General features: G+C 42.7%; 1 protein-coding gene across 1 annotated transcript in view; it reads left to right on the forward strand.

Moving 5' to 3' along the window:
* Positions 1 to 22815, forward strand: part of TAPT1 (transmembrane anterior posterior transformation 1) — a 514105-nt gene that overhangs the window by 321510 nt on the left and 169780 nt on the right. The window contains exons 8-9 of the mRNA XM_086964058.1: positions 5683 to 5763; positions 5858 to 5967. Of these exons, the coding sequence (XP_086820184.1) occupies positions 5683 to 5763; positions 5858 to 5967 (191 nt within the window). The remainder of the gene's footprint in view (positions 1 to 5682; positions 5764 to 5857; positions 5968 to 22815) is intronic.

Raw genomic sequence — 22815 nt, forward strand, 5'->3', positions numbered from 1 at the left:
TGACGGACCACAAACCGCTGTTGCCACTATTCGCGGGGTCCTCCAGGCTGGCACCTCCACGGATAGAGCGCTGTGCCGTGCAGCTACAAGGGTACAACTTTAGGATTGTCTTCCGACCTGGAACATATAACCCAGCTGATTACTTGTCCCGGCATCCCGGCGTCACCAGCCAAAGTCTGCAACAGGAAGACGGAACGGAGGTAGAAGAGTTTGTCCACATGGTCTTGCAAGCAGCATGCCCAGAAACCATGACACTGAAGGAGATAGGGGAAGCGACTGCGAAGGACGAAACACTATCCAGAGTGCGCCATGCTCTTGAAGGGAACCGCTGGACACACTTTCTAGACGGATCGCAAAGCCTTCGGCCAGAAATCAGGCATACGCGCCAACAGCTGTGGCAAGTCAGGAGTGAGATAAGCGAGGGAGATGAAGGGGTCATCCTGAGAGGACATCTGATCGTAATACCTGAGAGCCTGCAGCAGAGGATACTAGCGCTGGCTCACATAGGTCATCAGGGAATGGTCAAGACGAAAGCCTCCCTGAGAAGGAAGGTCTGGTTCCCAGCCATGGACAGTCTAGTCGACGAGATGGTGCGCTCTTGCCACGCCTGCACCATCACCGGCAGCGACCCGGCACCCGCACCGATGATCACAGAAGATGCTCCCCAGGCACCGTGGTCACACCTCAGCATCGATTTTGGAAGCCTCCCAGACAGACGGCACACGCTAGTCCTGGTTGATTGGTTCTCCAAATTCCCGGTGGTGGAAGTAATATCCTCAACAGCTTTTCCCCAGGTCAAGAAAGCCCTGAGTCGCATCTTCGCCACTATGGGACTTCCGGACGAAATTAAATCGGACAATGGGCCACCCTTCCAGGGCAGAGAGTTGCAGAGTTATCTCGAGAGTCTCCAGATGAAACACCGGAAGATTACCCCTTTGTGGCCCCAGGCGAATGGGGAGGTCGAAAGACTAATGAGGACACTCAATCGAGCCCTGAGAATCGCAGTAGACAACGGAGAGGATCCCGAAACAGCCCTTGATCAGTTTCTAGGGGCATATCGACAGACGCCACATAGCACGACCAAATGTGCCCCAGCGCATGTACTATTCAAGAGAGCACCCCGAGACAGCATCCAGACGGATAGCACGTGGGAACCTGGAGATGGGAATGACTAGGCCATTCAAGCTCGGAGGAGAGCTACGAATCAAAAGGCGAGTGAGGCAGGATGCGCCCGAGAGCTGACTCTGCAAGTAGGAGACACCGTGGTGGTTCGGGATCGACACCCAGGATGGAAATTTCGAACACCCTATGAGCCAAAGGTGTGGATTGTTGACAGAGTCCAAGGGACCATGGTCACCGCCCGGCGAGACGGGCAGGTGGTGACACGCAATGTGTCTTGTTTTAAGAAGACGAGAAGACAAACGACGGATCAAGAATCGACGGAAGATCAGGAGACGGGAGAAGATGGTGGTCTGGGCATATGGCACCATTCCCAGGGCACCACTGTCAAGGCAAGAAGGGGAACATTCGCCTAGAACGGCTATTCAGAGCACCGGAGTTAATTCCAGCAGACTGAGCACGGTCACGAGTGGTGCCAGTGCAGAGGCGGCCCCGGCTGGGGTTGTGGTGTCCCCATTTGCCCGAAGTCAGCGGTACAGCCTACGATCCAATCCAAGACCCAGCCAGAAGTTGAGAGACTTTGCCTGGATGTCTCCTTGAGGTGAAGAAAGACTTGAAAGAGCAGACTAAATTGAAGGAGGGATGTAGAGAGCCATCCGGGCTCTCCCAAACAATGTTTCCACTCATACATGCATCTAGGCATACCCCGGGGCGGGCTCGCGCGGGGTATAAATAAAGAAAGCAGAAGACCAGTCGGGGTCTTTCCGGCTAACCTGTATCCACGGTATCCGTGTGGTTGTCCTGTGCTCCCCCAGCAGCCACGTGCTAGGCCCTGACCTGGCCCTCCACAAATCTGTCTCAAATGAAGTGATCATTACTTTTGTATAGATATATGTATTTTTGTTTATATAGTTTTACTTAAAGGTTGAGCTATGCTACTACTAGTATACTATGTAATTTATTTCTATGTTTAAGTCTGACTTCAGAGAGTAGCTGTTAGTTTTCTTATTTTTACCAGTTCCTTGTGATATACATTGAGTGGCTGGCTTTGGCTCCGCCCTGAGGAGAATCTCGCTTTCACCTCATGCTAGTGGATGTTTAGTGTATTATTGCACCTTCTAGGCAGTGTCATTGGTATGCATGGGGAATATTTTACATCTGAAACGTACACTGAATCATCACACGTTGTCTCATTGTGAGCAGAAAACATTTTTGCGACTTTTTCCTATCAGTGGTAAAACCAATAGTTCTGGCTTTAACATCCTATCAATCATTTGTTCTTGTCTTTGTTTGCGTGCCTTAGCACGTTAAAGACAGACCTATTAGCTTTGCCAGTGCATATTATTACAGTTTGTACGCCTTTCCCTTAAATTTTAATTAGTATTTGAATTACTTTCAGATGGAAAGGCAAATATATTACTGATTCGAGAGAGTCTCAATTTTTGATAACATAAATTTTGAATTGTATCTCTACTGTACAATAGAGAAATAATGAGTAAATTCAGCAAGTATTCTTGGAAGCGATATCATTTCTTTTGTGCGCTAACATTTGAAAAGCACTCGGGTGTATTTTTGTTGAGAAATAATCACCCATGATGCACACATTTTAGTGGAATATTAGAGTTTTGAGCTAGCTTTAATTCTCTTTGACAAAGTTACTGTTTCTGGCTTGCCAGTTAACCAGAGTGTTTCTTTCAGCTGATGTGCAGGTCTTCAGTTACTCATCTTGCCGTTTCTAAATTTTAATTTATCTTCGCCTTCTCAAACATCCGTGCCCTCATCACTTTTTCTACTCGGGATACATTGTGAACTGATGATTCTCCATGCAGTTCCTCTTCTAGAGCTAAATGATGAAATGCTGTGGTTACTCCACCAATACTATGTTAATCTTGTGTGTTGTGAATAGAAAAATACCATTCTATTCCAACAAACTTTATTTCGTCATCGAGGACCGTAAAGTGCATACTCAGAAAATTCAAACACATAAAACCCTGTACTATAAAACAATCCCCATTAATAGCTATACAAATCGATAGTTTAACAACATTAAAGTGCATCGCCGGGGTCACAGAGTGGTGGTTCTGGGAAGTTTAAGTCTGCAACCCGTCCACATTCAACTACCATGTGTATTTCCCCTAAGTAAAGCCATGGGACATAAACAACTACGCATGCAATTTGTCAGAATAAAAAATAGAAAAATACACATTTGGCTACAGCCAAACTGCTTTAAAGAGAAGAGCTCCATGCGGCTGGTTCAACATGTTCCAAATTTGTGGTGCATTATTTAGATTTTGCAGAGCAGTACAATACGACTCTCTTGTTCAGTATTAAAGGACAAAGTGGTTAGGGGAGTGCCAGGATGCATCATTGTATCCTTCTTTGCCATGTTCCCAAAAGAACGCTGCCGTAGTGAGTTTGTATGTAATACAGATCATTGCATTGCAGTATGACTGGCAAGCGCTACTTTGATTTGACTCCAAAGCTATACCAAAGGGGATGATGGACGGAGCGGAGCGTTGGAGCAAATCAAACACTCACCCCCAGTCAACTGATCTGGGTTTAATCCATCACCATTCTTTAGCTCACTCCACCACCTCAGTTCAGACATGGCCATATGCAAATCAGTCTGACCCTGTGCCTCATGGGAACAGTCCAGCCCGAACTGCCAAGCCAGGTCTTCCCTGGACCGAAAACAAACATCCTGGGACCGGTTACTGGCTAATCAGCCGTCATCAGCCAGGCTAATTTGAATCCAGTGGCAAAATGAGTAGGGGACCCACGTCTCGGCGTACCCTGCCAACTTAGGGTGCACTAAGCAATACCAAAGGGGATGATGGACGGAGCGTTGGAGTAAATCAAACACTCACCCCCAGCCAACTGATCTGGGTTTAATCCATCATCATTCTTTAGCTCACTCCACCACCCCAGTGCCTGTACCCTATTTCATTAACTGTAACCAGCTGATTGTTAAAGCAAATCACCTCAGCTGGGTCAGGAGGACAGCCTTCGCTCTTTGTTCCAAATGTCTTGTCAGCTGTAAAAACATTGCCCCCTGCAGTGGTTGATCTGTGTCTTTTGATGAGCCTCTCACGACCAGGATTAAGTGCATGCATTATGCCCCAAGCAGCAAGGGTCCAACCCTTCTGGTTTCATTCTGCCTATTGATATATTAGCAGCAAAACGCCCTAATCTTTTGAATAGACAAGCAGCTATTTACATTTTGCCCACGTAGATTCGTGTCATTATACCCATTTTGTTCTGCAATCTCTATGGATATGCTCCAATTCGTCTTATTCTAAATATATTTGTAAGAAATTGAAAGAAAAGGCCTCAAGTGCTCAGACCTAAGCTACTGTTACTGATCTAGTTATTGCCAGGGCACAAGAGGTTCGGTTGAGACAACAGTAACAGTATGGCCCCCCAACAAATTAATGTTTGAGCTGAACCATTTTCAATGTTAGTTATTGTTTCTCTCTTAAAGACACTACTCTCCTGAAAGCCTGTATAGTGCAGCACTGAACAACGTTTTTTGTTAAAAACACATTCACTTTGCCCGTTGCTTTCTAAATCTAAATACTAACTGAGTTCGATTACAGACCTTTGTCTCTAATAGGCGGTATCTTCATATTGGGGGTTAAGAATTATACCTATGTACACATCTGAGCAGTTTGAAACTAGAGAACATTACTCATGGAAGTTTTCTGTATTTGTATTTCTCAAAAATAAGCGTAATGTGCACCTTTAAGTCTGATTTCCAAATTACAGTTTTTTTCTTCCTTGTCACTTCTGTAATATGTTGGTCACCTACACTTTGGAGCATCTTGGAATAATTTCTTACTGGAATGTGGTTGGCGTCTGGTGCAAAGACAGTTTATTGCGAATTTATGAAACACTCTGAACAGCGGTCAGCCCAATATGATAGAAACAGCTTTGTGGTTTGCTTTTAGCGTGATTTCTTATTGCAATGGGTGTATCCCCTTCTGTATGGTACCACAAGGTACAAACAACGTTGGTGATCAATGTTAAGCTAGTGGAAACTCCTTCCCCTACTAAATATAGTGAGGTTTCTATATGCGCCCTTCCTGTGCAGTCACACAACTAGCATCCTTCGCATTGCTTGTACTGTAAAATCCTGCGTGCTCACAATCATTAGACTTTAGGCTATGGACATATTTATTGTATCCATCTCGGACTATCATCTCCCTTGTCCAGAAAGTGCATTTTGTTTAAGTAGAAAATATAAAAATTGAAGACACGAGTATGCAGTTTTGAAAAATACACTGATTTAGTTAGTAAATATTTTAACAATTATGAATAAACTCTTCAGAAGCGGAGCAGAGAACAAGCAAAGAAACCATAGAAACCTCCTGTGAGTAACGGAGTGAAAGGTTCTAAAATTCTTTCCAGCCCTTTTTACTGTCAAACTGGACTGCCAGTTACACTGAGAAGTTAGAAGGACCAGTTTAATTGCTGGATATATTGTTGTTTTCCAGTGACACATTTTCAGTTTTATGTGACATTGTCATTCAGTATGTTTCTTACTTACGTTTTTATATTTTTCAGATATTAAGGAAAGATTTACCAATTATGTGCTGTTGCTTATAGTCTGCCTAAGAAACATGGAACAGTTCTCATGGAATCCAGGTAATTATGAAATACATTCAAAATATAAAATAACATGAAATCTGTTGTGTTCACGATTTTGATATTACATGTTTTTTTTCGTTTCGTTTTTCAGATCATCTTTGGGTGCTCTTCCCAGATGTTTGTATGGTGATAGCATCTGAAATAGCAGTGGATATTGTAAAGCATGCCTTTATAACGAAATTCAATGACATCACAGCAGACGTACGTAGCTGTTGGGCATCACTGTAATTGATGTTTAAATTGTCTGCTTCTTAGACTTGTTAAAACATTTCATGCGCACATGCTTGCATATAATTGGCACCATGAAGAGAATCTCACAAAAATGTTATTTAGTTGTTACAAAAAATATAATTGTACGTTTCATGTTTTATATAATTCTTAATGTTTCAGTGGCCGAGGTCCTGCATTAATTTATTACTTAATTGCAAACACTGCCTCAACACATTACAATTAAAAGTCCTTCAGACTAACAATGTGAAAACATTCAATTGAAAACAGAAACCAATCTTTGCTTTAATTCCCATTGCACCATCGTACTGGCGCTGTTAGGATTTTAAAATGCTGCTTCTGGTCACAGCAGTGTATTGACCAGGATGCAGTGGTCAGATGATGTAGTAGTGGCGACAACAGTGCCCTGAGCTGAAATCTGCTGGGAATGCAACTTTACTCCACAAGTAATGAAAAGCATCTTCTTTTGCTTGCCGCCAGCACTGTACAGGATGCTGAGCGCCATCATGAAAGGTTGTTTTAAAATTACTAGCACTGGGTTTAGGAAACTGCCACCCAGGAGCCAAGTTTGTGCATGTCTTAGGAGAAGAAAATGAGAGACGAAACCTCCACCCAAAAGATATCAACGTGACCGGCATTGCTCTATAGATTCAGTAAACACTGTTTACCCTCAGTAGATTAAACGAGTATTGGCAAAGCCAGTAGGACTTACCTTTGTGACCTATATGCTTTACCAAAGGTTTCTAACCATGCAACATCCCCAATGCTGTCCAGTATTGTTAACAAAGACATTAAAAAAAAAACCCTAATGCGTAATTTTCTAGGCACACAGACCACGCTTGCACATGCTTATAAAATGATGCAAGTGTTTTTTGTTGTTGTTGTTTTTTTAATGGAAGCACCGGTGGGTGGCAGGCAGCTTGTGAGGGTCACTGGGTAAGAGAGGACGGTGTAGGTGGTGGAAGCAACACGAAGGGCGGGGGGGGAAAGAGAAGCAACGAACAAGAGAAGTGGAGCACGTGGGGGAGAAGCACATGCACAAGTAAAGAAGAGGGAGTATGGGGGTCGGGAGGAGAAGCAGCGGTTAAGAGAGGAGGTTGCAGCTTCAGGAACCAACACAGAGGTGAGGAAGAGAAGCAACGGGCCAGAGAGCAGCGTGGAGTGCGCGGGGGAGAAGTACACAGGTGAGAGAGAGACTTCTACGGAGTGCTGAGAAAGGGAAGAGAAGCATATTGTGGAAACAGATAGAAACCATATGTACTCTCGCAGAGTGCTTAAGACAAAAATCCAGGGGTGTGATAGACACCTGATAGGCAAGCTATCAAATTAGAAGCAAGCATATGAGTGACAGGAAAGCCAACCAATGGATGAGCTTCATATGCCTGTATGTTCTTTTTAAGCTTTCAATAGTTCACAACAGACAGCACATGTGCTGTCTAGTAGGCTCTACCTAAAAAGCAAGCACTTATGGAGTGTCTATAAAGCAAGACGATGGGTTGGCAGTGCACGGGTTCTACGCCCACTGAAAGTTTGATATTGTCCTCTAGAGGTGGGCTCAGCACTTCACTGATTAAAGTTGACCTAACTGTGGGCCATGTCATCCAAAACACATGCCCCTCATCATGGCACTGGCAGGACACCCGGGGATGTGGGTTGAAGTAGCTGAACTGCAACAAAGTGCACAGGTCTCGGCAGTACACGATTTTAATCTTGGGACATTGGTAAGGAACACATTGTAGGAGTTTAATTTCCCATTAGTTTGGTGATGAGGTGCCTGGTAAGGTTCCTGTTGAGGTGCCTGGTAAGATTCCTGTTGCCACACCTTTGCTCCCTCCCTCGTCCCGAACGGTCTGCAATGGTCTATTTTAGCGTAGGTTTTCTTTTGTGCGTGGTACTAATTGCTGCGATGTAGGCAATCTAGGGTATTCACGTAAATTGGTCACACGCGCCCCAAGGTACATGGAGGATGAGGTACTAAAATTATATCTTTACTCTGATTTACTCTGATTTAATGTTTGGTTTGGAGGACGTTTTGTTGTTACGTTAGTTGGTATTTTGGAGGGAATATTTCCCAGATTACTGTGATGGGGTTTCTTCTCTATATGTTGCTATCCTGTAGTGCAGTAATTTCACCTCCCGGATTTGTATGCATGTTGATGGTTAATGCCGCAATAATCCTTTCAAGTATCAAAACCTCTTCTTGGACTGCATTTAATTTTGTACGAAGGTCCAACAGAAGTGTAAATATATCCGGTGGCTTTACCTGCGTGGGAACCCGGGCCGGACTGGCAACCAAAATCGGGCCCGGCAAAGTGCTCGGCCGGCCCCCTATGCTGCAAAAACAGCCTGTAACAAAAACGGCCCCAAGTGGCCCAAAACCGGCCCCCACCCGTGCGGCGCTCCGGGGGATTGCCCGGTGCCCGCTATGGCCAGTCCGGGCCTGGTGTGAACTTCCATTATGATCGGACTAGTTGAGCATTGGCTATTTAAATCTTTCTCAGTTGTTTGCTCCAGTGATGTTCCATCCAAATGATATACTAGGGGTGAGTATCTAGTAGAACACTCTACGTTTATAATCTCTCTTTGCATTCAACTTCCCTGGTTCCTATCTATATTATCTGTGCTGACAGGTCTAGGAGGGATTGCCTTACAAATACTTGATCCTACCTTTAAAGGTAATGTTATTACTAAATGTGAAGATGCCTTATCATGAGCTCGATGGACTATAATAGTTGGGCTATCAGGTCTTGCAGGGGTTACTTTGTCCCTTTTGCTATAATAAGATTACATTTTGTTTTTCCCCTTGGCACTAGCCTCTTTGCCATTAGACAACATATTTTATACCAGTACAATTCTCGGTTGCAGATTTAGCCTGTTTGTGTGTCCTTGCTATCTTTTTCTTTCCTGTCATTGTTTCTGCTGCTTTCCTTTTCCCCATTGTTGCATAGGATTATTTGATAGGACTATTCTTGTGAGGCTATAGTTAATAAAATGACCTTTAATGGGGTTAACTGAAAAGCCACTACTGTTCAACACTTACAAACTTCTTTTCAAAAAGACAGCGAAACTACAAAAACTGAAAGCCTCCCCCAATTTTCAATCTTTCGAACAAAGTACTAACTACAAGTGAACAAACGATTTTGGAAAAGGGATTATCTTTTGTCCCCTCCCAAAGGACAGGCTTTGTCAGAATGAAAACTGAAGCTATTGAGTTTTGTCGTAAAATACGATTAAAATCCTTTTTTTACGAGAATCCTTATGTTCCAACTATGGAAGCGACGGGCCTGAGAAAAAAATCATTACTCTGCCCACCCTCAACAAAGATCGCGAAGGAAGTTTTAACTTTTGAAAAAACGATACTATAAGCGATCGCAGAAATGGCGAAAAAATCAAAATATGTTAAATATATAACATCAAAACAAGAAAAGGAAGCCCTCCTGAATTTGAAAAATGATCTATCCGTCACAATAAAACAGGCGGATAAAGGGGGCGCAATATTTGTTTGGGGGACATTGGAATATACATCATAATGTTTAAGACAACTGGAAGATATAGAGTGCTACAGGAAAGTCGGTAAAGACCCGACTTTTGAACTCCAGGGTGCCCTCTTTGGCATTCTACAAAAGGGATTTGAACAGGGGTTCCTGGGCAAAAAAGAATACGATTACTTGCATAATAAACATCCCAGGACTCCACTTTTTTATGTACTTCCCAAGGTACATAAAAAGGAAACGTCACCGCCCGGAAGACCGATTGTCTCCGATTGCGAATCCTTGACTGATTCAATTTCAAAGTTCGTGGATTTTTTCTTGAAACCTGGTATGGTGAAGCTTCCTTCTTTCCTTCAGGATACCACAGATTTTAATAAGCTGGAGGAAATTCGATTTGTTCAAGGATTACATCTTTTAGTGACACTAGATATAGTGTCACTGTACACGCAGATTCCTCAGAACGAATGTCTGGCAGTGATTGAAGCCTTCTTAAATGAAAGAGGAAGACCTATACAAATACTGACAGAGTTTATAATTGAGTTAGCAACTTTTGCTCTAAAAAAACTACTTTAACTTCAATGGGGACTTCTATTTTCAAGTAAAGGGAGTAGCCATTGGCTGTCCATTCGCCCCAGAATTGGCTATTCTCTTCATGGCCAAATATGAAGAGCACTTTGTTTACAACAACAACCCCTTCTCCCAATATATTGGGAGTTGTCTAAGATTTATTGATGATGTTTTTATGGTTTGGACAAGTACCGTAGAAAGTCTACTTCAATTTTATGAGTGGCTGAACAGCACATCTGCAGAGACATTAAGTTAAGTATAAACCACTCTAAAACCAGAATGCCGTTCCTTGACGTTTAAGTATACGCAGAAGAAGAGAGACTGGTGACTACATTGTTTAAAAAAAAAAACACAGATAGAAACAAGGCACTGCATTTTACAAGCAATCACCCTAAAAGTCTAAAAGATAACTTGCCCTATGGACAATTTCTAAGCATTAAAAGGAATTGAACTTATAAAGATGAATATGTCCTGCATGCCACTAACCTGCTAGAGAATTTGATTGATCGAGGCTACCCTAGAAAATTGCTGAAAAATGCAATGAAAAGAGCGTGGTGGACTCCACGTGAGACACTTCTAGAAAGAAAAGAAAAAACATCTATGGACAGGATAGTATGTGTATCAACCTTTTGTCCAAATTCGAACCATCTTAAGAAAATTATTCATCAGAATTGGCACTTGATTAAACATGTGGATGAATCATTGGCTTCAAGACCACCCTTTGCTTTTAAGAAAGATAAAAGCATAGCCAATCAGATTTTACGGGCTGCAGTGTCTCAATCTAAGCCCAATACATTGCGGGATTATGTTGGCCTACCACCTATAACAGGCCACCATAGATGCAGCACTTGTACTTGTTGCGTCTCAACTCTTGAAGGCATGTTATTCACACATTCGATTTTTTGGAAACATGACGCATTTACCAACTGCAAGTCGAAGAATGTTGTATATGGGATTACCTGTCCTTGCCAGAAATTATACATCGGTAAAACAAATCAAGAGATAAGATTAAGGATCTCGCAACATAAATCACGGATCCGAAAAAATGTACAAACTGCCCCTTTGGTCAACCACTGGAGGATAAACAATCACACAGAACGAGACCTGAAATGGACTGTAATTTCAAAAATTGAACTGGAAAGTAGAGATGGTGACTTGGAGTTGAAATTGACAGGCAGAGAAGCTCTACTAATTGTTAAATTTAATTCAGCAGTGAATGGATTAAATGAACTTTCTGAGATCTACAAGCTATGAAAACATTGTGGGATAACTTAAGTGAGACCCTGTGACAATATCGTATTCAATAACTAAATCACGGTTGAGACCACCAACAACTACAATCTTCAGACATTCAGGCACTACCGCCAACTCGTATACCACCCGGGACTAACCATGCTGAAGAGTACATTTTAATTGTAAAATCAGCATTCTTCATTTTTTGAGTACTTGAATATAAAATGTTCAGAATTTTTCCAAGAATCAATGTGATATGGGTTTAGCATCGTGTTTTACCATATTATTCATATTGTTCACCAGCTGATTGGACAAGGCAAGTGAGTACTTGAAATGAAGATCCAATGCGAAAAAGAATGTATATTATCAGGATTTCTGCCACTATATAAGACTGACTAATATTTGAATTCTGTGTGTCCTCCTAAAACAGCGTAACGTGCACGGTAGTACAAAATACAACGACATTACCCATAACATAGATTGTTTCAGGGATCACGTGATCTGAATAAGTCATCAAAAAGCTTCGGCGGCTTTTAAACTACAATCTGGTTGGACAGTACAAGCGAGTACTTGAAATTTATTAGGATTTCTGCCACTATACAAGGCTGACTAATATAGGGATTATGTTTGCCCTCCTAAAAACAGCGTAATATGCACAGTAGTTCAAAATAGAACTACAATATCCGCATAGAACTACAATATCCGCAACACAGATTTGTTCAGAGATCACGTGAACCCAATACGTCATCCGATAAGCTCCAGCGGCTCTTAGACCCGGAAGCAGCTGCCCGTAGTCTTCGCAAGTAACCGAGATATACACGGAGAGATTGTGGCTCTGTGAATAGAAGGTAGGTTGAATAGTGAATGTTACAGGCTTTTTTGATAGATAGTTCCCGTGGGATGGCAAGCAAACTTACGGGCTCGTTTTTGTTACAGCACTAAGAAATTACAGACGGCGATAAAGGCCTTGGCGATCCCCCACAATGAGAGTTTAAATGTAAGTTTTAGCGCATTGAATATTTAGTGAAAAGTCGAGGGCATTAAGAGTTGAGGTTTTAGGAAGCTTTTGTTTCAGCATAATGTCTAGGACCTTTGGCGGCATTTGAATATCCCGGCAGGCTAATAGTAAGTCTCTAGGGAGTTACTTTTTAAGTCTCTGAATAGGGCTTTGTAGAACAGGAGTTAAAAAAAATGTTTTCCATCATTTTCTTATTTTCAGATTGAAGCTGTTTTTCCAGTAGGCATATAGATCAGCTGATCTATAGAAAAAAAGAGAGAAAGGTAAGCTTGAGACCCCAAGAGGGGGGTGAGGGAGGAGAAGTTTAGTTAAACAGAAGAAGCATAAATGTTATGTGATTTTTTTGTCATTTTAGCTTGTTGGTCCTGAGGAGAACACCGTTTACTTGGGGTGTTCGAAACGCGTCGACCTGCTTGTTGTGACCTAAAGAGTGACCTTGATTTTTCTAACAATTTTGTATTCCATGCACCATATTCTTCAAAAAAAAATTAACGTTGAATATGTATATACACTGTTTTTGGTAGGATGTTAGCATGAATGTGTGCGTTTGCTGAATGTGGTTAGAAAAAGTTAGTGTTTCCGGATTTTAGATAAATATCAAATGCAGAGATGGGGGATTGATTGTTTAATGTACTCTTGTGTTGTATAATTTGTTATAAGGATTATGGAATTGCTTACTCAATTTTTGACTATGAATCAACGAATCTTTAAAATAAAAAATAAAGAATAAAAAAACTAGGTAGTCACGTTTGTTTAGGTCAAGGTGGCTTTTGAGAAGAAGTTTGTAAGTGTTGAACAGTAGTGACTTTTCTGTTCTTTAGTATTTGATGTGGCTCGGCCCTACTGAGTTTGAGCCCAAACCCTGGTTGTTTCATATTTAATGGGGTTAAGGCACGAGCAAGCAGTCAATTAAAAGGAGAAGCAGTATATATCAAGAGCAAAAAACAGATGCACATAACTTCAGTTCTTTACCAACAATGCAATACAAGCTGTATAACAGAATGACCCAAAATGAACAAAACGATCTGACCATGTGCTTAAAAAGACCTCAACGAATAGTTCATTAAAATGATCTTTTGCATAAAATCAGGCTGGCAATTATTCAATGGTCAAAGTTCCTAATTGTTCACGACCAGTTTATTAGACGAAAGTGTAACCTTACCAGAAGAGTACAGTGGACTGGAAGAGGAGTCAGGGAGGTGGCCCAGCCCAGCCTTATCCGGTCTTCGCACGCACGCATCCTGCGCTGCAGGAGGCTGAAGGCGATTTTAATGCATGTCCTGGTGCACTCCCCCGCATCAAAGCGGGAGAGAAAGCAGGGATTGCTGGGGGTTGAATTTCCGTTCGCCATTCCCCTCACGGCTAGGAATGAGCTGCAGGTACCTTGCGCCAGTGATGTTGCGCCGTTGCCCTCATGGCAGAGATAGTTGCTGTCCCGCTCCTCTTTTCGCTGGATAAGGCTTACCCAAAATTATCAAAAAAGTATACCTCATAAATCGTCTGCTCAACACTAGAGTGAAGTACCTTTTGAAATGAGCGTACTTTTGGCACCAAGCTAGGGATTCCAAGCTCAGTGCACCTGCTAATAACTGTGATGCAACAGTTTTATGATTGTTTGTGTTGCCTGTGATATGCATGTGGTAGGTGGTTTTACCTAATAATAAGGTAAACGGGAGGCTGTGTTATGTTTCTTAACTGCCATTGTGTTCTTATACACTGCAGGGCTAGGCAGTTCAGTGTCCCTGCAGCCCCCTCTCCCCCTACCACGACTGGATTGGAATACGTGCAAAGAGCATACTCTGTCTGAAGTGTACTTTGCTGTAGCATTGGGCAGATGATTTTTGAGCTATCCTTATTTAATAATAAAATAGCTGTTGATCAAACAAATTCAATTACTTCCTGCAGTATTGAAACTGATTTGAATTATCAGCGGCCATTTTATTATTTAAAAGGTCACTAATAAATCCTATCACCATTATTAGAGAATACCTTAAGAGATGAGGGTTTTCTGGACATGGTTTCCATCAGAGGCCTGCAAGGACTGTGAACTAGCGATGAATGAGCACATGGATGAGATGAGGAATATAGCAAGCTGTCGGGGGGGGGGGTCACAAAATGTGGGCTTGGGGCCAGGGCCACCGACTGTCAAACTGAAAACCCAGATTTGAGTCCTGCTGTCAGCTGAACATCCAGTGATTCTGAGCACAACACTTATTCTCCCATGCCTAAAAATTATAATGTAACTGTGTCTAATCTTATGTATGCTTCTGGTGCTCAATGTAAAGCACTTCAATCATCCTATAGCTGAGTTCCTACTATGTTTTAAAAGGAAAAAAACAGAAGAGAGAGCAATTTGGGGGATAATACAGAAGCACCCTGGCGAAACACTTCTTAGGAGGGTACACAGAAAAACATTGTTTGGTAGCAACAATGGGGGATAAGTAGTAAATAAGCAGGACAGCTGTATAAAACATGAACTCTCCTTGACTGCTCCAGAAAAAAAGAAAACAAAGAGCTCCTGAAAAGCAAGCTCTTGTGAAAGAAATGAAAAAGCCAGTCAGAGAGGTGGTAAATGGGCTATGCTCCATGGGAGGGACAAAAACACAGAGGAGCGGCTAAAACAAATAGAGTCAGCAAATAGAAAGAAAGCAACTGTGAGTGACAACACAAAATGCCATTGGTAAGCAAGGGATGGAATACATTCCTAGGTCAGCTTTCAGACTGTCTCCAAGCTGTCTTTGCAAACAGCACAAAACAGCTCTGGGATCCTGTACAGCCTGGAGCCCCGTGTGCTCCCCCAGAGACACTGTGACTGCTGGAGACAGCCGAAAGAGCACGAAAAGAGCCAAAGATACGGGCCACGGAAACACCCAAAGCTCTTTGGCAAACATCGGCATTGAGGGAGAAGCGTAAGTACGAGGCAAGAGAGGCGACTGGAGGTCGGGAGGATGACATGCAGGCTACTTATCTCTCGCCCAAGGCCTCCGCGAACTGTGATCTTCACTAATCCCTTTCACATTTGCAGTGCGCTGCTGTAACTGTTTCTGAGCAAGTCTAGCTTTTTATGTTTAAACATTACTTAATGTTTCTACTTTCGCTCTGAGTATCAAAAGTAAAAAAATCGAGAAGACTTCTTGACGTGACTTTCCAACTCCTCATACAATTATGTTTTTAAGAAACTAGTGTCACGCGCTGTGCAGTGTGGTACAGAAACATATTTGGGCAAGCAGTTGCCTTCGGGCATATCTTTAGGTTGTAGAGTACACGGAAAATACATCAATTTATCAACTCGATGGCTCTGATACTGGTAGTGACCTGCAGGGTACGAGTTCGAATTCCGAAAGAACGTGTCGGAGTCCATGATTACAAAGGCAATGAAATGAGGGCACATCCTTGAAATGTACTCCTGCACCTATTATTTACCGTGCTTTGAAATGGCGAAAGTGAATTACAAAACACATTATGAGCCATAGAGGTGGGCAGAAAATTCAGAGTCTAACCGGCGCTTGGGCTTGGCTATAAGAATCTATGCACAAGTCGAGCCCTCACAATAATTTATGAAATGTAAATCTCGCAACAATATAGTAAAAAATAGGATTAAGGCTCTTTATAATTCCAAAAAAGATTATTTTGAAACAAATTGCACTGAAAAAAAAAAGTGGTGTGCCGCAGCGAGCCATATGTGTTTTCAATTATCGCGCCTGTGTCTAGGCACGATAATTGAAGCCTTATGGGCTTTGGTGCAAGTAACACACATCAATAGGCCATGGGCGGAGCAATGCGCCCGCCTTTGGCCTATTGCGAGCTCTGTTAACAAAATACACGCACGCAAAGCCCAATGACAGAAGAGCAGACAAAAAACACGCGCACGAGCATGTGCGATTCCAAGGTCCATTTCTGAACCCTGGACAAAAGGACTCTCGCCTGCGCGTGCACTGCTGTGCAGTGCAACGCAGGTCGCAAGACCTAAAAATGTGAACAAATGGGGTGGAGTGCATAGACTCACAAAGTGTAAATATCATATACTTCGAGGTAGCTTGTTTAGGAACTCCACACACATGGCCTGTTACTGCAGGCATACGTACAAATTAAAGTTCCAAAAGAGGAATCATTCACCCTGAAGGAAATCTTGGTCCTATATTTAACTCAAAAGGACAATACAGCTTGTCAGATATGCGTTCTATTCAAAGCCTGTGAAGGAAGTAAAGGTATTGTGGAGGCAATTATGTTTCTGACTGTTTTGCTAACCAAGAAAAAGGTTTAATTTGTTGGTTGAGCTATATCCCACTATTTACTTTGCACACCAAAAGGCACTCAAGTGTGGAACAGTGTAGGTAGTATGCAGAGCCTCAGGGAAGCTGACGTATTGAGTGGGCTTAACTCCTAGACACTGAAAACCATGAACACTCCACATGAATCCACTCCTGTGAGATGACGACAAAACTTGTTCAGAGTGATTATTGTGGGTGATTCTGGATGATTTCAGGGGTGGAAACGGTTCTTTTTCGATGCGCACAGACACAATATTGTAGTTGCTTCGAAAATGTGGAACGTAAGAGGTCTTATAACTTCGAACCAAATTTATGTAGCTTTTTCTCAGTTGCAAACAGCCCAATTCGCAGAATCAGGCCTTTTGCGACCAGTGGAAAAGTATTTTTCTATGTACCAAACTCTAGTTTGCAATTCGGTAACCTATTACTGAATGCCAAAATGGTTTAGCGATTCGGTATTAGAAAGGGGTGTGTTAAGGGTGTCCCTTCCTAATAGCGACTCTCAATGGTATGAATTAATGTTTTTCAACCAAAATGAGGTTTAACCAGCAAATTCAATTTGGTGGTAACCCATTCCCAAACAGAAAGAGGTCCCCAAGGGACCCTTTTCCCTTTGTAAATTTATGCAAATGTGTTTTCATGAGAAGGCATTGGTCCCATGGACCTCTGTCTCCTCTTAAAAAATGAAAAGAAAACTTTTAATATTTCTTTTTGAAACGCATCCTATTTTACTTTAAGGAAATCTGACTCCATTAAAAAAACCAAAAGCAAAACTTTACTTTATTTAAAAGCAAATATGGACATGGTAGTCTGCTGTCCCAATAGGTCGCAAATTGCGACCTACCTCATGAATATTAATGCAACCCCAATAGAAATTGATAAATGTGTCAGACATAATAATACATAGGTGTTTGCGATTTTCTCATATCGAATCATCGCAAAAATTTGCTGTCAGGTAATCACAAATGAAAATCTTAGTACAGAGTCCGCCAAGTTGGATGTCTAGTCCATGGATATCTAGGGATAACTTAGTCTTGGAACTCGTGATTGATATAAACACAGTCTGCTTTTAGATGGTTCAAAACAGTTTGTACAGATGGAAAATGTCTCCTCTAAGAGTGTGAGTCTTTATGTACATTAAGATTAAAAAGAATAAAAAAAGTAGTATATGGTCGTACCACTTAGTTGGAGAGTACTCTTCATAGCCCGTGGTCAAGAGACAATATTTCTAAAACATTGTTTTCTCAAACGTTTATGGGCACCTCAGTAAATACTTCTTCGTTTCAGCCATGGCCATCAAGACATATAATACATTCAGATAAAGATATATAATGAAGTCTTCAATTTTTCCTTGGTGAAATAAGATAACATCCTATTTGTTAAAAAGCTTAGTTAGAAAAGGGTGAGGTCTTCAGACCATTTGCAAAGAGTTTTCTAAGGGGCAATTATAGATTAAAAAGGTCCAACTGGTCTCCTCACTTCTCTGTCAAAACTTAATGCCCAGTAGAGATCCTTATAATATTAAAGCAGGTGGGCAAGCAATACACACTTGCCTGGTCCTTCCCCCATAGGGCACAGCAATTTGGCTTAGTTGTGAGTACTAAAGTCTTAAGAATTACTTGCGTATGCTAAGATCCAGTTAGTTAAATCACTCCGATAAGACCGGATCTTTCAACCATTTTCCGAAAATTTCCTATAGTGCATTTATAATTTAATAGCAGAAAGTACAATTAGTCTCCTCACTCCTCTGCCCGAAAATCCTGCCCCCTGGAAGACCTTTATGCTATACCCTGGGTCTTCCCCAGAAAGCCCAACGGTTTGGTTTAGGTGTGAATACTAGTGACTTGCGCGTGCACCACATAGAAAACAGGAATCTTGAGACAGCAAATAAAGTCAATTGTTAGGTATTGTATTTCAGAAGCCTGAATGCTTCTGCACAATGAAAGGTCCCCAGATTTCCATACAGCCGTATCAACCATCTAGATCTAAATGTTCTGAAGGCTGGGCAGAAGAAAAATACATGAAGTTCTGATTCCTCAGCTTTCCCACAAGCAGGGCACCCTGCTAGAACAGTGCCTGCCCATTTATTGGTGAAAGAACCCAGAGAGAGTGACCAATGCCTAAATTGTACATACATTTTCCTGGCTAGGGCTGTTATGTCATGTTAAAATTATTTTTAAAGCACACTTACACCAAGCGGTTTCATGGCGCTAGGAGCTGAAGGACTGCAGCAGAAAGATTCCCGTAACATTATTCGTAGGGTTGAGAGAACAGAACAGGACAGTTTTCAGGAGAGTTCTGAATTGAGTATAGCATGTTACCGATCTCGGCTCATTCGGAAGGGAGTTCCAAAATCGGGGAGCCAGAAAAGAAAACCTAAGACCACCGTGTTTTTTTCGTTTGAAAGTGGGGATAGTGAGCAAGTTGAGGTAAGAGGAGCGGAGTTCACGTGAGGGAAAATAGCGTTGGATCCTGGAAGAAATGAAAGCCGGGCCTTGACCAGCAAGGGCTTTGAAGATTATACAGCCTAATTTAAATACACAGCGTTTGGCTACCGGGAGCCAATGAAGGCTCTTCATCAGGGGGGCTGACATGTTGGTGCTTGGGTTGGCGAAAAATGAGCCTAGCTGCCTGATTTTGTACGAGCTGTAGGCGATGAAGCTGGTATGCTGGAATGCCAACATAACGAGCATTCGCATAGTCAATGCGAGAGGTGACCAGGGCCAAGATGACAAGAGTGAGGGCTTCCGTGGTCAAGAACCTACAGATCTTCCGAATTCTGCGAAGATGGAAGAAGCAGGATGAGACTACAGCATTGATTTGTGGCTTCAGGGACAAGTCACTGCAGATGATGACTCCAAGACTTTTTACAGAGTCTGCTGGGCGGGGAGGAGTGCCCAGAGATGAAGGCCAGAAACTGGAGTTCCAGGGGTTAGTGGACCCTCCAGTTAGAACAAGCTCTGTTTTATCGGGATTAAGTTTTAATTGGCTAGAATACATCCATTCACTAATAAAGATCATAGTGGATTGGAAATTACTGATATATGTATTGGAGGAGTCTATATTGAATACCAACTGGAAATCGTTGGCGTAATTGAAGATTTTGGCTGGCTATTACGTAGACACAATCAAGGGTTGCATATATAAATTGAATAGGAGGAGCGATCGAGCAGAGCCCTGGGGGGACCCCACAGATCAGTTTTGTTTTTCCTGCCGAGAAGTTGGCCAGACGGACTTCCTGGAAGCACCTATGTAGAAAGGAAGTGATCCACTTGAGGGCCAGACCCTGAATGCCGGCATTGCTGACACGGTCGATCAGGAGTTCATGATCAACCGTGTCAAAAGTCGCCGATAGATCCAAGAGCACCAGGGCCTAAGCTCATCCATGACTGCCAAAATGACAGATTCCGTGGAGTGTGCTGGCCTGAAAACCCGCCTGCCGGGGGTTGAGAAACTGGGAATACTTAATAAATGAGCTGAGGCAATTTGTGCCGTGAGCCTCTAATATTTTGCTGAGGTAAGGGAGCAAAGAAATAGGACGACAATTGCTCAGTACCGAAGGATCTGCATTGGGTTTTTTCAGTATAGGAACAACTACGGCGCATTTAAAGGTATCCGGAGCAATGCCTGATTTGAGAGAGTTGTTAAGGAGTCAAAGTGGCGGGTCAAGGCAGGTAGGAAAGGCCTCTTTCAGAATGTGTGTGGGGGGGGAGGGGCAACAGTCATTAGGAGAGCCAGATCTCACTTTATTCAGAAGGGTCAGGATTTCTTCTCTGGAAATCAGGGGAATTTGATCAAACGTGAGGGGGTTTTTACAGGGTATAGGGAGGGTGGTAGGGGAAGTGGGGGTAGGGATATTATTCTTAATGGAGGTAATTTTGTCAATGAAGAATGAGTTCAATGAATCACATAGCGTTTGTGTCTGGTCGTGCAAGCTCTTCGACAATTGAAAAGATGTCTTTAGCCTTTGTGGATGAGTTGGTGATTTTTAAGAAGTAGGCAGATTTAGTTTTTATAATTTTTAAACAGGGCTACATATGCCGCTCTCTCCTCAGATGCATAGGCTCGCCGCCAACGGCGCTCTGCCTGTCTGAGTGCCAGTTTTTTCTTTTTTAGATCGTCGGAAAACCAGAGTTGGGCATCGTAGGGGCGTTTAAGTTTGATTTCTTTCAAAGGGGCAGCCTTTTCACTGGCTGATTCTAGCCAATGATCAAGGTTAGAAGCCTGAAGAGAGATAGGGGCCTGTTCATTCGGAGAGGTGGCTGTTAAAAGTGAGTGGAAGTCGCCCATATTAGCCCGTTTCCAGTTTCTGGCCAAGAAGTTGGGCTGGCTGAACTTCATCTAGGAAAGTTATAGTAATCTTTAATTCCAATGAAAGTTACTATTAGAAAGCTCAGTGCTGAACTCCCCTGAATCAAAGCAAGTTTTTGCCCCCTATAACTCCTAATAAGTTTATTCCTGGGTGTTGCAGGACTTGATACTGTGGGATCGCTCCACGCCCTCATTTCAAAAATGCTCTGGAGTGCGTCCCTAATGTGTGTAAACCAGGGTAATTTCCCTGTCCTGGGGAGACCATTTTCCTCATTTAACTCGGATCTATAGGAAACCGGTTCCAGAGTAGCCCAAATGAGTCGCTAAAAAGTTAGTGGTTTAAGTCCTATTTCTTCTGCAATCAGTCTATCGCCCAAATCAAGTCGGAGTAGAACAAGTGGGGTGCTAGGGGGGAGACCAACTAACTGCTTGATAACATTTTCAATTTTAGTTATACTTTTCATTGGGCATTGCCCCCAGAGTTTCGCTCATACATGCTGCCGCCCCTGGCTTGCACTTTATATATCTCAACAGTAGGGTTGATGGGTTTACAGAAAGAATTCGTGTGAACTTTGGCAAACCCCCCTGATGTCTGTGCTAGCTTGAGGCTCGTTTTTGCAAAGCATGTCAACCAGTCCATGTTTTTGGTTAGGGGGATTCCTAGATATTCAAAAATGGATACCTTCTCAAGTGGGATGTCATTCAGGGAAGGATTGGGGCGTGTAGAGTTCACTGAATTGAAAGCCATGTATTTGGTCTTCTGGATGTTAATTTCTAGCCCTCTATTGCTGCAGAAAACGCCAAAGCTATCAAGAATATTTTGGATGCCCTTTGGTGATTGGAGAGCAGTAGGGTGTCGTAAGCAAAATTCAACGCTGGTACCTTGTTTTGAGCAATCTTGGGGGTGTCCTTGTCTGTCACCTAATTCAGAGTGTCTACCAGGGCATTGATGTATAAGCACAATAGAGTGGGGGCCAACACACATCCCTGCCTAATACCTCTGACAACGAGTGACATGGAGGGGTCCCTTTTTTTCCCATATCTACTTTGGGCAAAGTTTCCTTCGTGTAGTCTCCTGAACATGTGGCAAAGATATGGTAGCCTCAATAATTTATTATGGACCACAAGTTGTCCTTGGTTCTAAGTTGAATGCAGTTTTTAAATCGGCAAATATTAGATTAATGCTACCACCCTCTAAGATCACTGTCTTCCAGTATAAAAGTTGGACCCTTTCCTGTTTGAAATGGACTCGGGATATGTCTTTCCAGTCCTGAAGGCATGCCAGTAGTATCCAGGCAAAATCTTTGTCTCACATCGATTAGACTAATGGGTCTATTGTTGCCTGGTAGAAGTGGGGAACCATTCTTGTACACTGAAACAATTTCTGCTCCAGCCCAGGATTTGGGGATCGACATTCCCCTCCCCCTCCACCCAACACACACAGCACACCATTAAATATTGCCCACAGATATGGCCCCCAGATTGATGGTTGAGAGAGGAAGAGATCCCCTGGAATTTTATGTAGACCAGGTGGTTGGTGCGAGCAATTTTGCTTATAGCACTTAGTACCTCAAACAGGGTTATCTCTGGAAACTCCCTGAGTATGCTCTGTTGCAAGTCCTCGGTTAGGTTGATTGAGTTTTCCTCTGCCTCTGGTGTCGCAGATAGAGCCTGGTAGTGATCTTTTCAAGTTTCTGCCGCAATGTTGGGCTCAAAAGCCCCTTTTCCTTCTCTGCAACCTGAGTTGACTATATTCCAGAAGGCCTTCAGGTCTTTGTATATAAGAGCCCCATGCAAGGAATCCCATTTTTCCTGCTCCCAAGTTTTTTTCGCTTTGGCTATCGCTTCTCTATATGAAGTCCACTTGGATTGCCTATCATTAGTTTTGAGAGCTTTCAACCACACCAATTTTGCCGTCCGACACCGACAA

The sequence above is a fragment of the Lissotriton vulgaris genome, chromosome 3_2 (assembly GCF_964263255.1).
Source record: "Lissotriton vulgaris chromosome 3_2, aLisVul1.2, whole genome shotgun sequence".
NCBI classification, from domain to species: domain Eukaryota; kingdom Metazoa; phylum Chordata; class Amphibia; order Caudata; family Salamandridae; genus Lissotriton; species Lissotriton vulgaris.